Below are 26298 nucleotides of genomic sequence, written 5' to 3'. Positions count from 1 at the left end.
GGGCCTTTATCTGAGGGTATGTGACAGCAACACAAAACCTATCAAAGGCTTAAAGAACCCCACTATATGATCATATTTTCTTCCAGAGGACCCCCCTCCTCGTCCACATTTAGATCACAGCTGGCTTTATTGCTGTTAACAGGACGCACATATGGTAAGGCCCTACATCAACAGGAAAATTACTCTTGAAGTAATGCAACACTGACAGATGCATCAGTCAAAGGCAGTTTTACAGCATAAATCCATACATAAACAAAGCGGGTTACAGAGACTTAAACAGACACAATTTGTGAGGAATTTTCAAGAAGTCTTGTGGTAAGTCCCCGAAGTGCTGATTTTTAGCAAAGCATCTGTATAATCCACAAACCGAATTAGCCAGTAAATACCTGTATTTGTCTACAAAATCACCATATCACATAAACCCAAACCATTCCACCCCTTCCAAGTTTTTTATACATATCTTAAAACCAAGCTTCATTGAAAGTCATTAGAAGAATTAACTTTAACGTCACAGTTAAAATTACCCTGTCAAACAAGGTAATTGAGTTTTTTTGGGGTTTTTTGCTAAGTAATGGCAGCGATACTTTGCAATAAGAAAGTCTCTATATAAGGCCATGAAACGCTCCATTGTATTACAAGGCGTTTGCATATATGTGCTGATGTTTATGTACTACAGTTTGGAACTTTGACACAGCCACCACTGTAACTCCAGTGAACATCACTGCTCCGCTTTATTCCTCTGGACATGGAACAGAAACATTTAAAAAGGCTGAACTTCTGTAATCTAATTTGGAAGGGGAGAAAGGATTTCCCCTTTGCAGCTTGCACCTCTCACTGTGTGCCAGCTCTTTACTTACTTGTGTCTCCTTCCATTTGATACTGAACCAAAAAACATACATTGTACTAGATGTAGAAAATTAGAACACAAATTCAGTTTGAGAAAAGGACCTTGCGAAAAAAAAAGCATGCCCTGGCAATTAGTGAAGCAGGCATAATTGCTAGCGTGGGTTGATAAACTGAACTGAAATTGCTGTTGACTAACCCAGTCTCTTTTTTTCTCTTTCTGAGCTTTTAATAAACCATACCAAACAGATAATAAGAGCTCTGTACATACAATATAGCTGTATTTTAGTGCAGCGTTTGGCAAGGCACTGCAAAGAAAAATCATTAAGATACTGGAGATACTGTGCCAGGGTAAAAATACAAGAGCAAATAAACTAGCTTAGAAACAGGGATGCTGGAGATAATGTTGGTGATTCGTTAATCTGGAGTCAGGTACCAAATGGGCCACTTCAAATACTGAGGTTAGAAATTGACAATTACAAAACAGACAATAGAAACATACAGCAGATGACCTTGAGAAAAAAAAGTTATTTCACCAGTGACAAAGACAGACAGGAAACACAGGAAAGACTGTAACAGTTAAAATAATAGTATTTGGATAGTACCTGATACTTGTTAAAAACAAGATAACTATATAATCTTTTTTAAAAAATCTACAAAATATACTATATGAAGACATATAAACAATACACAATCAGCCAAAAAAAACCAAAATAAAGAACATACAAACAAACTACTTGGTTAGATCTGTTCATCCTCACACTAAGAAAAAAAATTCCAGAAAAAATGGAAACGACCATGCCTTTCCCTACCTGAACCTACCTTTCACCTCAACTTCTTGTATTCTCAAGTCAAACTCCATGCATCTCGAACTGGGGTTTTTTTTTGCTTCCTAACTTAGCTTTCCAAAAGTTATAAAAGAACATACATGAGAGGAAAGTAGGTGTGGAGGAGTCTGCGATATTTTATATATGCTGCAGCCACGTTTATTTGATGCTTCATTGTCCCTCTATGGCCAGAAGTTCTCAGGCCCAACAACAACTAGCCCTACAACAGCAGAAACAAGACAAGATGATCATCTCAGGTAGTCCAATGCCCGTTTCTTGAGTGTCACTGCCTTTTCACCTCTGATCAACTGCACACCAATTTTCAGGATTTACAAGCTGACTTCAGCACTGGCCACCACAGGGGGCATTAACTAAAGACTGGAGCAGAAAAATGCCTCTCTCTTCTGCCAGAGCAGACTGCAATTTTTGTTCAAATGTTCTGGCAAAATTGGTACTTACTGAGAATTTGCAGATGGGCTGATCTAGCTGTAAGACCAAGACTATCTAAACAGAAAAGACCAGAACAGCCCGAGACTGCAGTGAATTTGTTCTCAAGTAGTTTATTCCTTGGTTTTTCTGAAAAGGCTCACAATATAAGTACATATCTGAAACATAATCAGGCCGAATTAAAGGTAAGGATAATAGTACCTTAAAGATGTTCCTCCAAATAAGCCCTGGATATGCAGGAACGTTTCAGAGCAAATACCACCAGGTCATTCAGTTCTACTTTCCATCCTGAGAGACTGATCAGTGTGCATTGGTAACTATTCAGTGCAAGACAGTTGTTTCAAAGAACGTCTTCAGAATTTCTTAGTGATTAAGTATTCTTTATTGTCGGCGCCGGGTGTACGGGGGATCCTTCCACCAATCGTACACACCCAGAGGGGCAGATTATCTTATATTTATATAATGAAACAATGAATATTCCATTAACGCCTATACATATTCATTACCTGAACCCGCCTACCCTCGCTTCGTATGCTAATTAGCTTATCAGTCTTTCACGCTTGTGCAGATTCTTCCAAAAATTGTGGGCCGGGGTCTTTAGAATGTGTGCAGTGGTCTATGGGAGGAAGGCCGTAGGTCTTCCTCATGGTGTACTTTTCACCTTAGGTCTCAAAAGTGATGAGTTGGCAGACTTGTAGAAATCTTTCCCAGGGTTTTTACAATACCCCTTGTAATTTTACTCAAGGCCATCCTGCTGTCCCGTTACCTCCTTGGTAGGGCAGCTTGCTTTGCAGATAAGGAGGGCAGCTCCCCTTGCAGAGATTTGCAACTTTCTTGCCAGAACAGTCTATATGATCTTTCAGACATTTTAACCCCTTTGTCGCTATACAATTACAAGCTTATTTATGCATTAAAATGAATATTGGTTTATGAATACAAACTTGACCATATTATTTACAGCTTATTCACATCATAGTAAGATGGCATAAAATGGATGATTTTATCAAAATTCCCTCTAAGCTGTTTTGTTCAGCACTAAGAAATTCGTTGTTCTACATCATCAGCATTTTTTCATAGGCTACTCAACAAACAGCCTCTTGTGCCTGCAAGAGGCACATGGTAATCACTGTTACTCCATGCATTACACCAGTTCAGGATTGACCCGACTGCAGAGTTATAAAAAACTGTGGGATAGCTGCTCTATTAACCTTCCTATGGGCAGAAGGTCATTCCTGCCATCTGGGGTAGGATTAAGTGACAGATCTTCAAGACACTGATTTATAAGGGCTAAGGTAAATGAGAGACAGGGACATAACGGCTTCTGCTTCCCCCTTAATTCTTCCCACCGAAGGATACACAAAAAAAGGAGAACAAGGTGGTGCTGTGGGTGTCTGACTGCCTTCCACCCAAGAAATACATTTCCTTCCCCCAATCCTGAGACTCAGATTACCGTTAGGTAACTAACTTTAGATGTTGATTTCAGATGGCAAAGTTGCAGACTTAATACTCTTCAAAAGAGACATAAACTGCAGGTTCACTGCGAATTTCAGATTCATCATCTTCATGCTGCTTCTTTCTACACTTGGATGTAATTTGACAAGAACACCATACGTGTCACTACAAACTCCTGCCAACTGGAAGCATGCAGTGCTACAAGGAAGTTTACAAACACTGATTAGGAGAGGCAGACATACACAGCAGCAATAGGTCCAATAGGCATGGACTTAATATCTTGTTTAGTTTAGTGAATGAAATGGGGGGAATGAGGGAATCCCACAACACATTATTTTCCTCTGATATTTATTTTATTTCTATTTTTAGTCTTGCTGTTCATGTTGTGGATAGTTAGATCGCTAACCTCCGGTCCATTAGCAATGCATGGCAAACACATTATCTACATATAATAAGGTGGAGTTATCCTACAATAAAAAGTTTTATCCAGCACATACACTTTATTTGGCCTTCTTGGGCAGACCATGAATGGATTCCACTCTCCTACCAAAGCTTTAGATGTTAAACTGCAAGATAACTGATACTCATCAAAACAGAACAGGAAAGAGGTGCCATGTTCTGTAAAAACCACACCAAGGCCACCGCAGGGGAAAAATGAAGCCTCTAGAGAACAGTTAAATGTCTCGCTGATTCCTTCAAAGCAAGCAGATGTCTCTGATAAGAGCATACTTTGAGGAATAATTCCTTCAGTGGATGATGCCAAGTATAGATGCCTGGGGCTTGCTCCTGCTCTGGCCCCTCAGTTATGCCAAAAGAGCTGTCTGTGGGGCTGTGTAGGGAACTGGATAAGGAAATCTACTCACAAGATAAACAAACATTTTCTTCTTTTACCTCTTTTTCAAGTTATTTATAACCTGGCTGGCCTCTCAGAGCAGTTTACCACATGGCCTCACAAAATGTCCTTGAAGAGTTGAAGTGGAAAGCAAAACAGTGCAGGTGGAAGAACTAGTTGGTGGAGGTCAGGAAAGAGCAGGAGTTTCTCAAGCTGGCTTTGCTACTGAAACCAGCAGATCATGAAGCTATACCCTAGAGGATAGGTGACAATAGGAAACCTCTCAAATATGAACATCTAAGTTGCCAATATTTGGTTGGTTTCTATGAAAGAGCAGAGGCACAATGTTACTTCCACTAACTAAAACCAGAAACAACCATTCCCAATATGAAGCTACCGGCAATACTTGACTACAAAAGGAATGAGCTGTGACACAGGTTGTATCTTGTGCTGGTCCACAAACAGCAACAACAAATAATTAATGCACTGCAGGAAACAGTACACCTGCTGGCCTCAGTTTCAAACATTTTTTTCCATTTCTGTTAGCTGCTCAGAGAGTCCGATGGTTTCCACAAGTAAGGGGGTGCCCACCCCTTGAGAGCAGGGGTGTATTCTGCCAGAAAAGCAAGAGTAACCACAGTGAAGAGCTGGACAGATGGGGAAAGATCTCCTTCAGCCTAAATTTGTTCAGTAGTACTCATCACGCAAAACAAATGCTGTAAAATACATGAAGATACATAGATTTATAAAAAATACATATGTATTTTAATTTATAAGATTTAGGCCAAACTTTACTATATACGTCACCATAAATTCCAGCACATAATTCTGGAAAAACAGTATCAAATTTTGAGAATTTTACCAACTTTTTTTTCCATTATAACTTATTTTCTTTTTCTTTACTCTTCCAGAAGATGGGCACGGAATTACTGTGTATGGGAGCTATGAACAAACACCATAAAATTCAGGAAGAAAACAAATAATTTAGTGTTAACAATAAATAAACAGAGAACCATTAAGGGGAGTATGAAAGAAAATATACTCGACTTTACTGGCCAGCAATCTGCCAAGTTAAGCAAGAGAAATTGCCTTATTCAGATATTGTGGGACAGACAGCATTTCAATTCTTTGGCAGTTTGTAGTATGATGATCTAATGAACGCTATCCTTGAATGGATTCCTCTCTTCAACTTATCAATGTCATTGATAGCTGTGTTCTCCTTGCTTGAGACTTCCAGACAGATCCTCTTCTGAGAGGTTAAACATGACTGAGCCACACAGCAGGGAGGAGGAGAATAGCTGTGATCAGACTGGAAAGGTTGTGCTGACCACGAAAACCATTTACTCATGCTTTTGGAAACCACTGCATCTACAGATCAGAAAGTGGCTCTCCAGCTTTTGCTCTGCCACAGGGGAGAGACTTACCTCTTTCCAGTGTGTTCCATAGCACCTCCTCAACCCCACACATCCCTCTGGCAAGAGGTGCTTTGCACTCCGTAAAGCTAAATCACTGCGAAAGAAATTCTCCTCAGCCCAAACTTTAAGTCCATATGCTTAAAATTTATATAGGATGACAGAAGATGAAGTGAGGGTTAGTTTCAGGCTTTTGTTTTGTTCTTTTAAAATTAATCACATCAGAGGTTTTGGTATCAGTTCTCTCTCCTGCTCTATAGGTAATCGTTCCAGATGTTAAGGGAACTGGAGCTCAGAGGTGTCACAGATTAATTACATCAACAAATAAGAGTCCTGAACAAAGGCTTGAAAAAATTCAGGTATTTCAGCATACTAATATTGTTTCACAGGTTACCCCATTGCTGCCAAGCCACAAGATGATGAACTAATCTGGCTTCTGTTGGAGCACCTATTATCTATCAACATGGATCTTCTTGCCATGTTTCAAACATTATGCTCATCCCCCACCCCCCCCCCCCGTAGATTACTATACAGCTGCATACTCTATCACACACATTTCAGAAGAATGGACATTTTATGTTCCAGGACTAATGCCTCACTCCTCACATTAATCTTGCTTCACCAGCTCAAGCCTGTTTTCCACACAACACAAGCAACTGAAGCGGAACTTCCACTTGCATCTTTTCAGTCTGAAGAGGCTAAAAAAACCTGCCTGGCCCGCATGCAGTCAGCCATGGAAAATGCTGTACCCCTTATCTAAAATGACCAAATCTGCTATTTAAGGAAAGCTGACCATCATTTTTGGATATAAATAGAAAAAATTAAAAGCTAGACACAACACTTTAGTAAAAGGGAGATTTTAAGAAGTATCAGTAGCTTTGTATGTCACCTATTTTTCTTAGGTGTAGCTTTGTACCATCCTCATACATACAATTAAAGATTAATTATTTCAAATTAAACTTTTAATATGTTTCAGCACATTCTCATATATATGTGAAATTAACTTTAACGTAAAGCTCTTTTTTCAGAAATCTGATCACTATTGACTCTGTTATCTGTCCTTGTTTGTTTATACAGGAGAAAAAAACTTCTCTCAACTGCTTCATTTCGAGCAGAAATAAGACATGACGACTGCAAGAATTTAAAAAAAATAAAATTTAAGACTTAAGGCATTTTTTTGATTAGGAAATGGCCTTATTTTCTGTCTTTAAGCAAGCGAGCACTTGCTACTGAGTCTCTGAGTACATGATATTCTTCACACAAACAGTGCAAATGCACCTTTAGGAAAGGTTTTCCAGTCCTTTAATAGGATTTGCAATTTCTTGACAACACAATTTTCTTTTTTTTTTTTTTCCAAGAAAGCAGGTGAATCAGGGAGGGGCAGTTCTGCTTGCTCCTATGTCAAATATTTGCACATACTTGTAGATGCCAAATGTGATCCTCCTTTACCGTTCCACTTTGCTGTGTTGCATTAGATAAAAAGATTACATTTATGCAGGGAAAAAACAACCCAACCTACTATCTCTTTACTACAGTACACACTGCAGTGTAACTATTATATGGTATGTCAAATATCAGCCTATGTGCCAAAAGACAAGCTGGTGGGGAAGATGATTGCCCTGGCTGAACAAAGACCTCTTGCTGCAACTCAGGGGAAAAAAAAAAGAGAGTTTACCACTTTTGGAAGAAGGAGCAGGCAACTAAGGAGGACTATGAGAATGTCATGAGGTTATGCAGGGACAAAATTAGAACAAAAAACCCAGTTAGAACTCAGGCTGGCTGCTGCCATAAAAGAAAATTTAAAATGTTTTTATAAATACATTAGCAACAAAAGGAGCACTAAGGATATACTCCACCCTTTACTGGATCCAGAGGGAAACATACTGACAAAGGCTGAGGAAAAGGCTGAGGCACCAAATGCTTTTGCCTCAGTCTTTGATAGCAAGACCATTTGCCCTCCGGGTACTCAGACCCCTGAGCTGGAAGACAGGGACGAGGAACAGAATGAAGTCCCAACAGTCCAGGAGGAAACCATCAGTGACCTGCTGCTCCACTTAAGACACACACAGATCTATGGGTCTGGATGAGATCCACCCGAGGGCACTGAGGGAGCTGATGGAGGAGCTCATCAAGCTGCTCTCCATCATTTACCAGCAGTCCTGGCTAACTGGGGAGGTCCCAGAAGACTGGAGATTAACCAACGTGATGCCCATCTACAGGAAGGGCCAGAAGAAGGATCCAGGGAACTGCAGACCTGTCAGTCTAACCTCAGTTATAGAGCAGATCACCTTGAGCACCATCACATGGCACATACAGGACAACCAGGTGATCAGGCCCAGCCAGCGTGGGTTTATGAAAGGCAGGTCCTGCTTGACAAACCTGATCTGCTTCTACAAGATGACCTGCCTAGCGGATGAGGGAAAGGCTCTGGACCTAGACCTTAGTAAAGCCTTTGACACTGTCTCCCACAGCATTCTCCTGGAGAAACTGGCTGCTCATGGCTTGGACAGGCGCACTCTACGCTGCGTTAAAAGCTGCCTGGACAGCCCAGCCCACAGGGTGGTGGTGGATGGAGTTACACCCAGTTAGCAGCCAAGTGGTGTTCCCCACGGCTCAGTACTGGGGCCGGCCCTGTTTCATACCTTTATCAGTGCCCTGGACAAGAACATTGAGTGCACCCTCAGTAAGTGTGCAGGTGACAGCAAGTCGGTCAGGAGTGAGGATGTGCTTGAGGGCAGGCAGGCTCTGCAGAGGGATCTGGACAGGCCGGACCGATGGGCCGAGGCCAATTGCATGAGGTTCAACAAGGAGAAGCGCCAGGTCCTGCACTGGGCTCACAACAACCCCGCGCAGCGCTACAGGCGGGGGCAGAGTGGCGGGGAAGCTGCCTGGTGGGAAAGGACCTGAGGGTGTTCATCAACAGCCGGCTGAACACGAGCCAGCAGTGTGCCAAGGTGACCAAGAAGGCCAACAGCATCCTGGCTTGTACCAGAAACAGTGTGGCCAGGGAAGGGGTCGTCCCCCTGTACTCGGCTCGGGTGAGGCCGCACCTCAAACCCTGTGTTCAGTTTTGGGCCCCTTGCTACAACAGAGACAGACATGGAGGTGCCGGAGCGTGTCCAGAGAAGGGCAACGCAGCCGGTGAAGGGTCTGGAGCACAAGCGTTATGAGGAGCAGCTGAGGGAACTGGGGCTGTTCAGCCTGGAGAGGAGGAGGCTCAGGGGGACCTTTGGCTCCGTCCAACTCCCTGCCAGGAGGCTGCAGGCAGCTGCACATTGGCCTCCTCTGCCAGGTAACAAGGGACAGGACAAGAGGAAATGGCCTCAAGTTGTGCCAGGGGAGGTTCAGTTTGGATACTAGGAAGAATTTCTTCACTGAAAGGGTGGTCAAGCATTGGAACAGGCTGCCGGGAGGGGGAAGCAGCTGAGTCACCATCCCTGGAGGTATTTAAAAGATGTGGCACTTAGGGACATGGTTTAGTGGTGGACTTGGCAGTACTAGGTTAATGGTTGGACTTGGTGATCTTACAGGTCTTTTCAAACCTAAATGATTCTACACATCTGGCACAGTTCCAATTTTCACAATGTACTATCAAATAACAACAATAACCGACCACTAAATATTCATCATTTTTTAAAACTTTAAAATGCTTGGTAGTCAGCTGACCCCATACATTAAAATTTATTTTGCAGTGTATCTTAAAATCCTTTTTTCAGCTTTTCAACTGTAAGACAACCAACCTGTGGGAACATCTCCATAATTTCTGTATTTTCATGACTGCATTTTCTGTCTTTTCATTACAAAAGCTTATTTAACAAGCTGCCACAATTAAGTGACTTGTAGGAACACTTACGGATACTACTGTCACACACTTAGATTGATCTCAGATGATGATGGTTCAATCAGCCCCACACTCTATTACAGACTCTGCTCAGTCCTGCTATTTAGGGACCACTGCACATCAGCAGTCCCAGCTGGACTTCTTTTAGGCAGGTTGAAATTACTCTAGCTTTTCAAATTGATTATTTTGCATTACTTTTGCTTTAGTTGTTGAACAGATTTCTGTAAAAAAAATTTATGAAGAAATTTGAGATCTCTTACTTTAGCGTTCTACATATATGCAAACTAGTACTGTTAAAGTAAAAGTAAGACCCCGGTATTTTTCCCAGTTCTTTGTCTCAGTATAGTCTGTCTTCATGCAGTGTTAAGAGCTGAAAGAGTGACACACACACACTTTGTGTGTTTGTGCGTGTCTTTTGAGAAATACTCCACTTTGTTGTCTCTCAGTCCTGACCCACTCCCCTTTCACATTACCATACAGGTTGAAAATCCATCTCCTACAATCTTCTCAGAAAAAGTTCTCACAGTACATCTAAGCTCCTGAATCAACCTGAACAACAGTTTCTGGAAAGTTCTGTTAAAGCCTTTCCCTAGAAATCCAAACTGCCAGGTGCAGAACCACCTTGCTAGGACCTTTTGGATAAGTCTCTTTCAGGGCCTCTTCTTGCACAAGGTATTCACTGCAACTTCTGCATCTAAATATACTGGCATCCACATAATAAGAAAATGCTGTTTACATAGTTATAAATAAGCCTTCCCAGAGGGGTCATGAGTTTTGGGTTTTTTAAAATTCATCTGTCCCTTGTTTATCTTTCTCACAAGAACAAAAACACAGGCAAGGAGGAAAATCATGCTTCCGCAAGCTTCATTTGAACTATGAATCAAGAGCCACTATTCTTCATTCAGATATGTACTTTAGGACAATCTTTGGATATTACAAAGAACAAATACTTTTATCTTTGTATTTATTTTCTGTTTAAGGGTTAGGCTTTGTCAGCCTTTGATCTGTAACAAAAATAAGGGCTACCCAGTAGGCACATTTCTTACTGTTACTTTGTAAACACTTTTGATTGATTCATCCTTCCTCTGACTGATGTAATTAACAGAAGTAAGTTTTGAAACAGAGCAAGCAGTCAGCTTAAATAAGAGGTATTATTTTTCTACTTCTCTTCCTGTAAAATACTTAATTGGTTTGATTACATTTTTCAAAACAAAAAGAAAAAAGCCTCAAACTTTTTTGTTAGGGCAGCAGATAATTATTAAAGATAGGTTGATACTGTTTTGGTCTCAGCACATGAAAGCAAATTATACCTTTGGCCAAACAATGCAGTTTAAAACTACCCTTAAACATCAAAGAAATTACCATCTGTGCTGATCAAAATTGTTTTCCCATCTTTTTCACAATGAAGGAGATAAAAAAGTAGGCTTCCTGTTTATTTTGCGAAAGAATAAATGAGGACTAATCTAAGAATGAGAATGATCCGCCCTTAATACCTGAACAGACAACTATTTCCAGTCACCTAGGGGTAAGGGGTGGGGGGGGGTGGGGAGGAGAGGTGGCAGGGCAGAGGGGTGAGGTAAGAAATAAAATCATTGAACAGATTTCAATAGGCCATCTTGTCCTGTATTGTAGAAGCTATTTATGATAGCATCCTACAATTCAGAACAGACAATTTCAATCTCCAGACCCAAATAATTAATGGTATTTTTATCCACGCTTTTAGCTCCATCTTCAAGATAAACAGATATAAAAAGAAGACACAAATTAAACAGTAAAAACAGAGACAAGATTTTATCAAATTCTGTGTTAGGGCAGACAAAAAAAAAAACCCACAACCCACAGAACAACAGAATATAATCATGTTCCATTAGCATTATCAAACAAGGTAAGAACAGAACTCTCTGGATATCATTTTTATCTAGACATAAACAAAGATCAACAGTCTCTGTCTTGCAGACAGGAGTATAATCTAGCCCAGTGGCAACCAAATGCTAATGTCCAGTGCCAGGTGAAATCAGCTGGGGCTCTCTCGTCCCTCCCTTGTACTTTCAAACCTCTTTCCTGGAAACTTATGGAGGCCCAAAGAACAGAACACACAGACCAAAATACTCATTCACAAAAGCTGATACTATGATGGGTGTAGTATATGAATTTAAATTCATCTGCCTACCAAAATTTTCTTGATGGTCAGAATTAAGTACCTCTGCAGAACAGAAATGAGCTTGCCCTTGTGTATTCACTCTGTGGTTTGAGGAGGACTGTAACTCTGCTTCCCAGTACTGCACCCTTTATTTATGGTCACATTCTGCCTACCTAGAAGGTGGGGCAGGAAAGGCAAGTTAAAATTATATTTAAAATTAACAAATAAAGAGGTCCTTCTAAGAAAGAAAATGCATACGATGGACATAATGTTGAATACCATGGTGAAAACATAAATTTTTATCTTATCTCATAAAAACTGTGATAACTCTTAGTTGAGTAGGAGAAACATTCTTTGGTGTTTTAAAATCATTTATGTGACTGACAGTGGCAGCTCCCTACATTAATGTACAACCAACTGCTCTTCCTCTCTTAAATGCTGGAAAAATTCTAAACCCTTGCCTGGTATCAAAAGCTGCTCAGGTTACATGGTTGTGAAATAATTTCTGAGTATTTTAAAAATAATTCAAAACTACCTTCAGAACTTTCAAAGAGATAGTAAAACCATGCAAGTAAAAACTATTTAAACCCTTGGCAAGGCAGAATCCAGAGCACAGCTGAGGAAAGTTCACTTCCCAGCATTTTACTACCTGGGAAATCCAGGTGCATGTTTCCTCTAAGACCTATTAGTTAATCTAGAATCTCAAACTACTTTAATGTCTTTTAACCTGAAATGGCGTAAAGGGTTCTAATATTTCTCACTCAGTTATATTACTTCCATTATTATAACTGCTCTAATATATGACCTAGCTCTTGTTTGCTGTGTTTGCTATCTAGAAAGTGTTTACCACATACTTCGCAGAGAAAGTCTTCCACACGCTTACTTTTTAAATACTTCAGCTTTCAGTGTAATGGAAGCCTGACAAAGCAAAACCATCTGGTTAAAAAAAAAAGACATTAGAATTCTCTGCTGTGCACATTGATACGCTGGCTATTGCTAGTAAATAATAATAATATCATAGATTTCCACAAAAGATTAAGTTGTTCAAACACAACTTATGTTTTTGCAGAAGTCTAAAACAGCAGATGAAACCACGTCTGGTTTTCTATTTGGATGTTGCTGTCCAAATGCAGATTCCTGAACTGTTCTGTCTGGATTTCAGCCCATCAGACCTCACATGCACACACGCACACAGACACATATCTACATACATCTTGCCTTGCAAGCTCCATACTGATGAGCTCAGAAGGAAGCTTCATTTAACCATTCAGAATTTGGTTCAGAAGACCAAAGTATAAAAGAGAACAGGAAATAACATAAGCACACCAGATTTGCACCCATCCTCAAGACTAGCATCAGGTTTCATTTTTATCTATATTTAAAAAAAAATAAAGAGTCTCAGGTTTGTAAATCCTTTCCTTGTTTCACAAAAACAAAAAAAAAGCAAAAGAGTTTCACTTTGTGGCAATTTGCTACGTCTGATGTTCTAGCAAAACCAGGGTTTAAGTAACTTTCTAGAAAGCACAGCTTCATTAAGGGTTGCCTACATACAGGTTTTTCAAGCGCAGCCTGTAGTGATAGGGGTTCAGTTGTTCCCCAGCTATCTTTTCCCCCCCCTACCCCAGCAAGTTCTTGTTATGCTATACACTGAAGAACATTACACAGTGTGAGTATGATAGCCTCCTTAAACAGAACCCAGCTACAACATCAACAGGACTTTTTAACTACAATAGTATTGCATAGCATCACAGACAAGGAACTAAAGACACTTTATAGGAACCCATTTGCCAAGTCATACGAGACCCCCATACAGGGACCTCAGATGCCACTGAAAGGTTGAGTTACAGAAGAGTAATCAGAACCTTTGACATGGAATTAAAATGTGTATGAATAAAAATAGTGTTTTAAGAGAATTCTGGAATTAAGTACCACTGTGTGCCCTTCTGCTACCACAGAACAGCTGGGGCAGGTGGGGGCAGGGGGACCACAATTTAGAGACCATTCAGTTAGGAAAGGAGGGACAGTTGGCCTGGAGATCGTGACCACCTTTCAGGAACACGTCTCCATACACACAGATTTTTCCACAGCACATAGATTTCATATGTACATTGCCCTTTACCATAAACTAATTATCAAGAGATTTGGTTACATTATAATTGCCTGGTGATAAGGGGGGTGGGTGGGTGATGTTGGCTTGTTGCAGGCCTGGTCTCAAGGGCATCATTTATCAGTGTACCATCTCTTGTGTCTAGTCAAGCGAGATTACACCATTGTTCGTCAAGCATGTAGCAAGATAACCAATGTCACAACACACTGCGTTCCGGCAAAGAGATTCTTAGACAGCGAGCTTCGTACAGTCACGCATGTGTCAAGGAACAAAGCCCTCTCGATGGTAAGGCCCCAAATTAGCCCCTCACAACACAGACACTTCGCAAGAGAGAACAGCAATACGTGCAAAGGCTCGCCCCAGCGCACCCCGATGTTCTCCTTTCCCACCATCGGCTAGACCTTAGCAAGCGGCTCTGAAGTCAGCACTCGCCAGCCACGAGGGCCAAGGTCCAGTTATACCCTCGAGCCCCAGCCCACACACGCTAGCTGCTCCGGCCCGGCCGTGCGCAGTCATTAAAGGGTCCTTGTACTTAGTACCGCTTCCCTCGGTCCTCAGAGCCCGAGCAGCGGGGGGTTACCCAGTTCCACCACCCACGGGGGCTTGTGGGGGGCTTCGTTCCGCACCAGCACAAGGCCACCGCTCCCCCAAGCCCAGCGCCCCGTCCCCGGCGGCGGGCACCCACACCGGCGCTGCGGCCGCCCGCTGACAGCGGCGGTGCCAACCCCCTGCCACGGCCGGAGCACACGCCGCGGCCACAGGCAGGGCGCCCGCAGAGCGCCGCAGTATGCAGCCGAGCACGCCCGCCAGCAGCGCCCCCAGCCCCCCGCCCTTTCCAAGCCCGCCCGCCGTACCACAGCCTCGAGCCGGCGGGCAGATGCAACGAGGTGAGCGGGAGCCGCGGGCCCTGCCGTACGGAGCCGGCGGGAAGCGCGGCCGCACCGACCGCGGCTCGCCGGGGAGCGCGGAGACCCGGGACGGCCACTGCCCCCGGCTGCCCCCGCCCCAGCCCCACGCTCCGCACCTCGGAGGGCGGGAGGGGCGCCCGGCTCTCGGCCGTCCTCCCACCTGGCCCCCCCGCCCGGCGCCCCCGTCACACCACCTGCCCGGCTCCCCGCGCCGCCCCGCAGAGGAGCGGCAGCGGAGCGGAGCGGACGGCGGCGGCGGGCCCGTCCGCACCCGCCCAGGTACCTGCAGGGGGAAGGTGGCCGCCTTGTTGCCCACGTAGCCGCGGACGACGTGGCTCTGGATGGAGAGCACCCGGCACTCGCGCTCCGGCTCCATGGCTGCGCCGCCCGCCCGCGCCGGGCCGGGCCGAGGTGGCGGCGCCGGGAGCAGGAGCGGGGGGGCGGGGCGCGGAGGGCGTCACGCGCTCGCCCTCCCCTCCTGTCACACACACCCCCCCGCCCACAGGCCCACCGCCGCCCCGGGGCCGCCAGGCGATCGGCGCGGGCTCCTAATGGCCGTCTCCAAGCTCAGCGGGGGGCGGCCGCCGCGGCGGGGCAGGGCGGGGGGCGCGGCGCCCCGCGGCGCTCTCACTGCAGGTACCGCCGCGCTTCCGCTCCCCCCCCCGCCCCTCTCCGCGTCGTCGTCACGCGGCCCGCGCCGTCACGCGCCCCAGCGGCCGCCCCTCCCGCACTCGGCGGCGCTGGTGTCCCAGGCGCCATCGTGCAGCGAGAGCGGCCCCCGCCCACAGCGGCACGGCCGCGACGTCGCCCAGCGCTCCCCGGCACAGGGGGCCCCGTACGGTGGCCACCGCAGCCACCTGGGACGTGCTCCCACGTGCTGGGCCCCACGTCCCTTCCAACAAAACCCACGTGGGGTACCCACGGCCCCCTCGTATGGACACCCTTCGCTCAGTCCTGCAATCACACCGGCCGCCGTCGTCACCTGCCTTGTGCCCTCGCTCAAGCACGCTTCCAGTGCCTGTAGGTTGGCCCGACGTTGGCCTGCGCGCACAGCACTGGCCACCCAGTCCTCCTGCGCCTCCCATGCTGTCCTCTAACAGCCTGGCCTGCGGCGCTGGCCACCCGCACCTTCCCCACAGCGTGCTGCAAAGCCAAGGGCAGCACTCGTGTCCCACCTGTGCTACAGCTTCCCCTCCAGTGTTCAGAAAGCCCGGTGGAGCTATGGATGCCAGAGACAGCCCCACACAGAGCTCTGTGGTGGCACACTGGCCCAAGCTGCAGGTGCCCTGACAGAGCACCACCCTCACAGCTGGGTTTTCAAGTGAGTGCAATTGTATGGTATTGACAAAAAAAAGATCAACCCTTTGGAGGGCTGCCAGAGTAAAAGAAGATGTATGTGTTGGCTGCCAAGTGCTACAATACATCAAGACTCAGCCGAGATAGGACTTCATAATGTGTTTGGGAATTTCATCTTCCTCTGGCTGTTTGTCACTATTGACTGTCACAGGTTCAGTCAAAGATCACAACAAGAAATTACGCCCGATGCCTCTTGTTCTTCTTTGTGGATAGCTTTAAATCGACTCTCGAAATAGCACAATTATTTCTCAGCAACATGAAAGAATATTTTCTTCCTCATGAGTAATCTGTTGGAAAATGATGGAACATGCTGTTCTCTTTTCTGTCATCACTCCAGTTGCAAAACTTAGGGCTTGTTCTAGGCTGGCCTTACTACTAACAGTTTCTTCATCACATATAAATGTAGGTGTTTTCTTGAATTGTAGAAATTGGTGCATCTCTGTGAAATATAGCGCCAGAACAATGAATCATCTGTACTGTGTATGCTTCAGCTCCAGCATTCTGGGAAAACGTTACAAAACAGCATTTCACACAAGGAGGTTGTCTCAAGGGGGCACAGGTCTGGATGGCAGAGTAAGCCAGAAGAATTGGAGAGAGGTGTATCTTGGGGATGTGATCTTCCTCAGTTTCTGGTCACCCATCTCCATTCTTCACCTCCAGGCTCCATGCCTGCTTTTCTCCACGCAGTCACTCTCTGCATCCCTCAGCTACAGGGTCCCAAGTCCTACTCCTCTTCCTCTCATCATCTTAGTATTCTTAGAGCCAAAGCTGCTTGCCAGGTCTGCTACCTCATTCACATTCCCTTGCATCTCTTAACTTTTTGTGCCAATCTTCCCTGAAGAAGGAGGGATTGCCTGTGCTAGGCACATGTAAGAGAAGTTTCCAGCCCTGTTTATGCTTGACATTTGACATAAACAAGTACAGAATGCACACACTATGAATAAAAACTTGCACATGCAGTAAGCTGTATGCCACATACATGTGCTGTTCCCATGATGCACATCCAAAGGACACAGCCTGTTCTGCAATACATAACCTGTACAAGATACACATAGCAAGCAGTTAACATGAAACCTACTTACAACTAGTTCATTCAGCCTGAAGTCCAACCACTGTTTTCTGTTTAATAGCAATTGCTGCTTGTGTCCTGTGCTTTTCAAGGGAGCAGCTACTGCATATTATTTGGAACAGTGCCTCTACTTTGCTGCTCTTAAAGCCTCCACAGACACAACACAACAAGTTCTGAAGTGCTGTTACCCTGTGTTTTTCCATATCTTTTGATACACTGGAGAAAAATGTTTTTTTGGCCTTCCTCTAGCTTGGAGGGCAATTGTTGAAATACAAATTTTATCCTTTTTCCCTGCTTTTGCTACCTTTCCTAGCAATAGGACTTAATGCTTCACTTTGACCTTTTAAGCATATAATATACATACTGGCATATGTCCCTTTTGGGAATGACTCAAGAAGATCTACCTTGTGTGTTTCACAGTGTTGTCAGGTGAGGCTGGGCCTCAGTAAAGACAGAGTGCAGTGACATTAATGGTTTGTCTCTGCAGTGCCTATGCCAACAGTATCTTTCCCTTCCTGATAATGATACACTGTCCAAAGAAGATGCCAGGAAGTGTTCTGGCATTTACAGCTGTTCTTTCTAAAAATTGCCCAAGCATGTCTGACATTCTCACTGGAGCAAGTTTCTGCCCCAAGAAGGAAAGCACATCTCAAAAGTTTATTAATGCTTGCCCTTAGGTTTTGTATGGCTGCTACTCCGGCAGCTAGTAGACCACATAGGCAGAGCAAGGAATAGGCTCAAGGAAGTCTCACGTTGCAGAGCACAGCTGATACCAGACTGCTTGTCCACCTGAAGTGAGGAAACTATAGCATAGGTAGCAATCATAGAATCATTTAAGCTGGAAAAGACCTTTAAGATCGTCAAGTACAACAATTAACCTTCCATTTCCAAGTCCACCACTAAACCATGTCCCTAAGTGCCACATCTACATGACTTATAAATACCTCCAGGGATGGTGACTCAACCACCTCCCTGGGCAGCCTGTTCCAGTGCTTGACAAACCTTTCAGTGAAGGAGTTTTTCCTAATAATCCAAACTGAACCTCCCCTGACACAACATGAGGCCATTTAATCTTGTCCTATTGCTTGTTACTTGAGAGAAGAGACCAAGAGCCACCTCGCTACAACCTGCTTTCAGGTAGCTGTAGAGTGATTGGGTCTGCAAGAATGATAATGCTGAGGTCCTTTGCAGGAAGGGAGGAAGGGTGAAAATGCAGAGCTCTGCCTTCCTCTGCAGCTGCTGGGAGTGAAAGAGTATTTGTTACAAGGGAACACATGCTGAAAAATTTGAAGTCTTTTTCATGGATTAAGGAGTAGAACTTGCATACACAACCAAAAGTAAGCAAGATAAGACTCAACAGTAAGGTTAAGACTCAACAGTATTGAGCCCCAATATTTTTCAAAATGTGGGGGAACCTATATGTCTATACACTAAAAAAGTTGCCACAAGAAAAACAAAGGCCATAGAAGAATTCTTTCCTTCCAGAAAGCAGCTCATCTACATGTGAGCACCCAGTTTCTAAGCAGTGTTTTATTACAGACTTCACCCTATTTATTCTTTAACAAGTCAGGCCCCTTCCTTATAAAAAAAAAGAGTGTGTCTCAGAAAAAAGTGAAGCTAGACTTCAAATACGTAGTCATCATGCATTCTATTATGCTATCCTCAGCCCTATTCTGCTTGAAAAAAATTAACTCCTGGGTACTCCTTGAAATCTGGGGATTACTAGGACTATTCAAAGAGTGAATAACAATGTATGACAAAGGACTTCATTAGGAAAAAAGTAAAAGGCAGGGGAGGTTAGATCAAATGTAGCAATACAGAAGCTTCCTACTACAGCTGATGATGTAGTACTACTGGGATGATACCTTCTCAAGCTCCTGACCTTGCCACTAGACTGTGCATGGAGTATTATGATTTATTTTTTAAGGTAACCTGACCTCTCAAACCAGTTCTCCTTGGTCAGAGCAGAATATTTTCTGGAAATCATGAATTATGAGTAGAAGATTATCATAATTTGATCAAGAGAGAGGATAGTCAGAGAAACCAGTTTATCAACAACCAGCAATGTTTCTTCCACAGATGTTCTTTGTTCCTCCTATGCTCTCCTACAGTTCCCCTAAATCCTTCTCACATCTCCTCCACTCCTTTGCTCAGCCTGTCAGTGCACCAAAAAGCAATGCACCCTGTGGCAGACCTGAGGCAATAATACACATGACAGTTGGCCAGTCAGCAGTCCAGGAAGATACAGATCTTTACCTACCTTCTTTGCTCCTGGGTGGACAGGACAAAGATCTTTATGGGTCATGTGTTGCACAGGCTGTTGTCTTCCTAGGTCTGCGTTGTTACCCTTTGGAATTCCAGCTCACGATGCATGAAGAAATTGTGAGATTACAGTGAGTAACAAGCTTAACATGGGTCAACAATGTCACAATACTGCAATAAAGGTAATCACTTTTTGGCCTGCATAAACAATATAGCCTGCAAGACATTTGAAGTAATCTTTGCAGCATAATCAGCACTGGTAGGATCTCTGGTGGAGTACTGCAAAGATTTTGGAATGGCATTTCATTCAAGATGAAGCAATGTAACAATGCAAAAGGCCATAAGAAGGATCCAAGGCTCAGGGGACAGAACCTAGGAGGAAATGGTTTCTTTAGCTTAATGAAAGCCCAACTCTAATCACAGCCTAGAAATACATATCACACGGAGCTACGAAGGACCAGAAGGGAATAAACTGATGTCCATAATGAAGGGCTTACCTCCATTACACAGAGGATTACGAAAACCGCAGGAAGAGACTGCTTTGGAAGAGTGATGAGTTTTTATCTTCAGTTTCTTTGTTTTTCCATAACTAGTGGAAGACATACTTTTGTAAATGTCGATAGCTGTATTTAAGTTTGTCTTGGAACAGGGGACCGAGTGTGTTAACTACCAAGGTCTCCTGAAGTTCAGATCTTCAATATAAGCACAATAGAAAAGATATGGAGCTGCTAAGAATATGACACACTCCTCTTGAGAAAAGGTGCATAGAGAGAGGGTCTTAAATCAGATCTTGTAGATTGTATATGGATTCTTTAAACCATAGACATCAACAGAAAATAGGTCAAGGTTATGTAAAAGTTGTATGAGTAGCCTCTCCTTTTCTCAGCAAGTCTTCAAGGTGGCAGAATTGGATGACCAGAGAATAATAATTGAATCATAGAATTGTTTAGGTTTGAAAAGAACTTTAAGATCACCAAGTCCAACCATTAACCTAGTACTGCCAAGTCCACCACTAAACCATGTCCCTAAGTGCCACATCTTTTAAATACCTCCAGGGATGGTGACTCAGCTGCTTCCCCCTCCCGGCAGCCTGTTCCAATGCTTGACCACCCTTTCAGTGAAGAAATTCTTCCTAGTATCCAAACTGAACCTCCCCTGGCACAACTTGAGGCCATTTCCTCTTGTCCTGTCCCTTGTTACCTGGCAGAGGAGGCCAATGTGCAGCTGCCTGCAGCCTCCTGGCAGGGAGTTGGACGGAGCCAAAGGTCCCCCTGAGCCTCCTCCTCTCCAGGCTGAACAGCCCCAGTTCCCTCAGCTGCTCCTCATAACGCTTGTGCTCCAGACCCTTCACCGGCTGCGTTGCCCTTCTCTGGACACGCTCCGGCACCTCCATGTCTGTCTCTGTTGTAGCAAGGGGCCCAAAACTGAACACAGGGTTTGAGGTGCGGCCTCACCCGAGCCGAGTACAGGGGGACGACCCCTTCCCTGGCCACACTGTTTCTGGTACAAGCCAGGATGCTGTTGGCCTTCTTGGTCACCTTGGCACACTGCTGGCTCGTGTTCAGCCGGCTGTTGATGAACACCCTCAGGTCCTTTCCCACCAGGCAGCTTCCCCGCCACTCTGCCCCCGCCTGTAGCGCTGCGCGGGGTTGTTGTGAGCCCAGTGCAGGACCTGGCGCTTCTCCTTGTTGAACCTCATGCAATTGGCCTCGGCCCATCGGTCCGGCCTGTCCAGATCCCTCTGCAGAGCCTGCCTGCCCTCAAGCACATCCTCACTCCTGACCGACTTGCTGTCACCTGCACACTTACTGAGGGTGCACTCAATGTTCTTGTCCAGGGCACTGATAAAGGTATGAAACAGGGCCGGCCCCAGTACTGAGCCGTGGGGAACACCACTTGGCTGCTAACTGGGTGTAACTCCATCCACCACCACCCTGTGGGCTGGGCTGTCCAGGCAGCTTTTAACGCAGCGTAGAGTGCGCCTGTCCAAGCCATGAGCAGCCAGTTTCTCCAGGAGAATGCTGTGGGAGACGGTGTCAAAAGCTTTACTAAGGTCTAGGTAGACAATGTCCAATGGTGGACTCTCCAGTCAGAAGACCATGTTTATTTAAGGTACTGATTTTTGCTGGTCAGTTGAATGTTCACTAAGACAGAATGTAAAGTACCAATTTATCACTGTAATAATAATAATAATGAAGTATTAGCAGTATTAGAGGTCAGAGGGGGCCAGTATTCTTGTTTCGCAGCAAATTTTCACTTGGCCTTTATTAAAATAATTGACTTTGTCAGGAGTTGTCAATACTGGCAGTGAAGGAGCCATTTTTTCAGCTAAAGGAAGCAGATTGTTGAAAACTGATCTTGCCATCAAAGCTGTTCTGCATGGGGGAATTAGAAAGGCCATTCTAAACCCTTTGACAGACAAGTAGGGCTGCTGTGTCTAGTACAAAAAGAGCACCCATCAGTGCTGTTTCTCCAAAACCTAGCATGAAATAGAACTGCAAACTAGCAAGGTTGATATGCTGTCAGCTTTGGTGAAAAAGCAGCCAGCAGAAAAATTGTTGGACTTAAATCCATATTGACTCCACTAGCAATTATCATGCAGAGAACAGTACTCATAGATGCCCCAACTTCTTTAAACAGAATTGAGAGAAACAGTCCTCATAACAGGCAGTAAATAATGAAAGTGATATGTGTAATTCCGTACTCCAGATCCAATCATGCAAACTGCTGGGTGCTCCCTTCTCTTATAGCCTTTGAAATTTGCAGAACAAGGACCTGTACAATCTTTCCCACACCCCAGAGGAGCCTACTGCTGCAGCCATTTAAAAAAAAAAAAAAGTAATTTTATGTATTAAGAGATGACATGATCAGAAGAGTAACAGTGGGTATTCACTCTCTTACACCTTTGACTCAAACCTGTTCTCTATCACTGCCTTGCCGAAGCTCCATATATTCTGAGCATTTTTGCAAAATGGGGCCTCAGGGAGGAGATCACGCAACCTATCAGTTTCCAAATGTCAGGCCTGCTCTTGCAATTCTTACATCAATTGTTTTATTGAAGTAAATGGAACTGCTCCTATGAATAAGACACAAGGGGCCAGGTGTCAGGCTGAGAGAGAGGCCAGCGATAACGTAGTTCTTTTTAAAATGCTGTATGACTGTCAGGTGTCACAGTTGTACAGCACTGTATAGCATGGCATTCTTGATCCTCACCTCCTTTAGAAACCTAAAAATATACCTCTTTTGTAAAAAATGCAAGACCACTCAGCTGTGAAATTCTAAGAGAAAACACCCCTTACACTGTTACAATTCCCAATAACTGTACGCAAATATTTTGGTTAGTGCTGATGTCTGCACATTTTGGTTCCAGTGTCCATTTAACAAAATGGTTGATATTAATCAAAAGGAAGCAGAAGGCTTCCTATGGGGGGCTAAGGGAGCTACAGTGCCTAGGATCAACTTGCAGTTTTGTCCTGTGCTATAGTTTTGTCCTGTGGATCCTCAAGATCCAGTCTTATTGCACTTAGTATCTACTGCCTAGTACTGGGGAAGAGTAACTTAGTATTATAAGGAGTTTAATCCCAGTTACACCTTTTTGTCCTTGAATAACCATACACCAGCATTAATGAGTTAGCACAGCAAGTGCACACAAGTCTTTGCCAACCAATGTATTTCTAGCAGCAGACCGATACCCTGTTTTGCTAAGCAGAGGTAGGAGATGCAAGCAGTTATGGTGCAATATAGTACAATGTGGCATGCAGTCGTGATAAGAGCTTTAGAGAAATGCATACAGATGTTTTCATTTTGCTTTTGCTTCATTTTTAAGGCATTTGGGAGGAAAGGGTAAAGGAATTGGTGTAGTATTACTTCTTTTTTTATACGTTGCTTTTAGTATTTTGATTGCACAGACACTTCTGTGTCTGGGTTTTAATATTTAATTTTGACAACTGTTTGATACAGATTTTGGATCAGAAATGCCTCACTATGTATATTTATTTTGTAAAACATGGTAACAGCTGGAAAAGAACAAGGCCTTTCCTGGCAGTGGGAATAAACCTCTCAGTCATGAACTGCATCTCTCAGCAGTTTGTCCTCTGTGTGTCTTGCATCACATGCTGTCGTCTTGCAGTCATGAGTCACTTGCTTCATCTCCCACAGCTCAGGGATATCGGCTTGGCAAAGCTACACAGCTTATTCCCTGGGGAAATGTGCACACAAAGCAGTGGGAAGTCAGGCTGCTGCTGTGCTCGGAACAGAACAGATTTGCATTTGAGTTCAAGCTGCAGGGAGTACATGCGAAGTTGACTAATACTGTATCTATTTCTAGTCCTGTTACCTGGGTAATGTAATTTCATTTTGTTCTTTTACTTCAGTGGTTACAAAAAGATTTTCTGCTTTAAATTAACCTTTAAAAATCTGAATGAAATACAGGAAGTTCAGAAACAAACTATGTAATTTTTCCAGTTAGCGTCTTATAACTAAATAGCAAAATAGTGAAGATACAGGACAGATTTCAGGAGTCTGAGAGACGTTAGTTCTGTTTCAGGCTGGACATTTCTTTCCAATTTGCTCTTGCCTTTGTCTGTGTTATTAGGGGACAGTTCTCCCCACTATTGTAGCTTTGACCATTGTGACTAGTAGCGGTGCGTAACCTATGTAGTTCTAAAGGTCTCCTTCTTAGTACAAAAGTATAATGGTAGGATGAAATTACCAGACATTAGTGGGACCAGAATTTCAAACCACACTTTCATCAGGAGTTTCAGAGTGATCCTAGGTTTGCTAGATTTAGTGTTTACTAGTATATTACTGGTTTAGCACCCGTTTAGGTACCTAAAGAGAGAGAGAGAGAGAGAGAGAGAGAGAGAGAGAGCTAACACCATCCCATCTCCACTCCTCCAGAACTGCAGTTCACACATATAGCCAGATTTACAAAAAATCAGAGAAACATTAAACATTTGCTTCCATTCTTGGAACATGAATAATGAACAGTTATTTCTGGGAATCCAGCTTAAGATCCTCTCAACAAATAGCAACAATTCAAAGGCAGTCCCCCAGAACTCTAGCAAAAGTAAAAGGATAAAATGAGAACCTAAAACTTAGAGCCCATTAGCATAACATGAGCAATGAAACTGTGTGCAAGCCACAGTATCTGGATTCAGGCTTCTGGAAAGGGAGGGCCAGAAAACAGAACGTTGTTTTGGACTCATTTCAGTCCCTCAACTAAGTGAAAGCAAGATGCTTTATACAAGATTATTTCTTACGAGCACCTTTCATCTTCCTAAATTTGGTATTCTGGAATTGAAGGAGAGAAGAGAGAACTTTTTACATAAAAATTGCCAACCAACACAGTGAAAAATATCCAGCAAGATACTGGTAGGTTTGGTAGCAAAGGTATTTTTTCAGGACAACCAACCACCTCTACAATTAAATAAGCTAAACCAATACAGAAAAGATATGAAGATTGCATGAGATAAATGGGCAAAAACTAAAAGTTGCCATCTGGTCCTGGCAGATACGTGAGCTGCCTATCATCATCATCAGTTCCCTGGCCAGTTACACATCATTGCCCATAGCTCGTTAGAAATAATCAGCAAAAATGTCTGTATCATATGTAAGCCCTAAAAGTGCCAGTGGTCAATGACAAATTCCTGTGCTTGGCATTAGAATGCAATCTACTACTTCCTACTCTTGGCAAGCGAATGTGTTGGAGTTCAGCCCTCAACAGCTAACTTGGTAGCTTGTGGACATCAAAAAACACTTTCTTCCCATCTTGCTATAAAGGGCTCCTGTATGGCTTTCTATGGGAGAAACAGTGGGCACTCTGCTCTCTGCCAGTCTATTTGAAGGCAGCGATGACTGATGAATGAATGATTCCCGTTCTTCCTTTCAAAGGGATTAATGACAGGGGAAGACTTGAGGGCTTTCTTTTCAGAAACCCAATTACTCTGTGGCAATACTCTGCAGAGACAAGCACACATTACTGGATTATTAAAGTGTTTACAGTTTCAGCCTTCATTTTGTAGCAGATGCCTCCCAGATGTTCACCATAGAGGTAAAGCCTATGAAAACATGGGTCGAGGCTTGAATGAGAACTGCTCCCTAAACTGCGTGTGGAATTCACTTCCCTGGAAAGCCTAACTCTTGGCGCTTCCACGTTTTTCACAAATCTGTCTCAAAGAGGTGGGATGTAATCAGGGATTGTCTCAGGATGTAATCAGGGATTCTCTCCACATCCCCACTACTTTGTAAAGAGCAAAATTCCCTCACAGAGAACTGTTTTAGTACTGTATCCTCTGAGCAAGATCACAGAGAAGGGTCCAGGCTGGAGCCTGACCAAACCTTCATTAAACTAAAGCTTTTAACAGCAGAAGGAGATTCTAAGAAATTGTGCACCCAAAAATCTTACTGGACCTTGGGAAGAAGTCTGGCTTTTTTTGTCATTAAGAAGGTCTTGAACTTCAGTTTGAGTCTTTTTCCTCTTAATTTAATTCTTTGCCTTTCTGACCTTGTACGTGTATTTTTGTGCTGAGTATTGCATTCAGCATGGTGTTAGCACTCTTAGTCTTCCGGGAAGGTGGACCATAGAAACAGTAACAGCAGCTTTTCACCAACAGACCTTGCAGGAATGCAAACAAGAGACGGTTTCCAACACTGCAGAACTTGTACCCACAGTCAAAACCACACAGTGAGCGGAACGCAAACCTCCCAGGGCTTTACTTTGATTATGCAAGACAAACATCTGAAAGAGAAATGTAAATAAGGAACAGTTTAGCCTAGGAACTGTGTAACTGCACCGGGCTAC

The 26298-nt window shown here is 43.9% G+C and overlaps 1 protein-coding gene across 1 annotated transcript in view; it reads right to left on the bottom strand.

Moving 5' to 3' along the window:
- PDXK (pyridoxal kinase) overlaps positions 1-15366 on the bottom strand; it is a 51459-nt gene extending 36093 nt beyond the window's left edge. Inside the window, exon 1 of the mRNA XM_055701414.1 lies at positions 15093-15366. Coding sequence (XP_055557389.1) covers positions 15093-15185 — 93 coding nt within the window. The 5' untranslated portion in view covers positions 15186-15366. The remainder of the gene's footprint in view (positions 1-15092) is intronic.
- Positions 15367-26298: the final 10932 nt, after the last annotated feature.

The sequence above is a fragment of the Falco cherrug genome, chromosome 2 (genome assembly GCF_023634085.1).
Source record: "Falco cherrug isolate bFalChe1 chromosome 2, bFalChe1.pri, whole genome shotgun sequence".
Taxonomy (NCBI): Eukaryota; Metazoa; Chordata; class Aves; order Falconiformes; family Falconidae; genus Falco; species Falco cherrug.
Note: the sequence above shows the minus strand (reverse complement) of the source record. Positions and strands in the feature narration are given on the sequence as shown.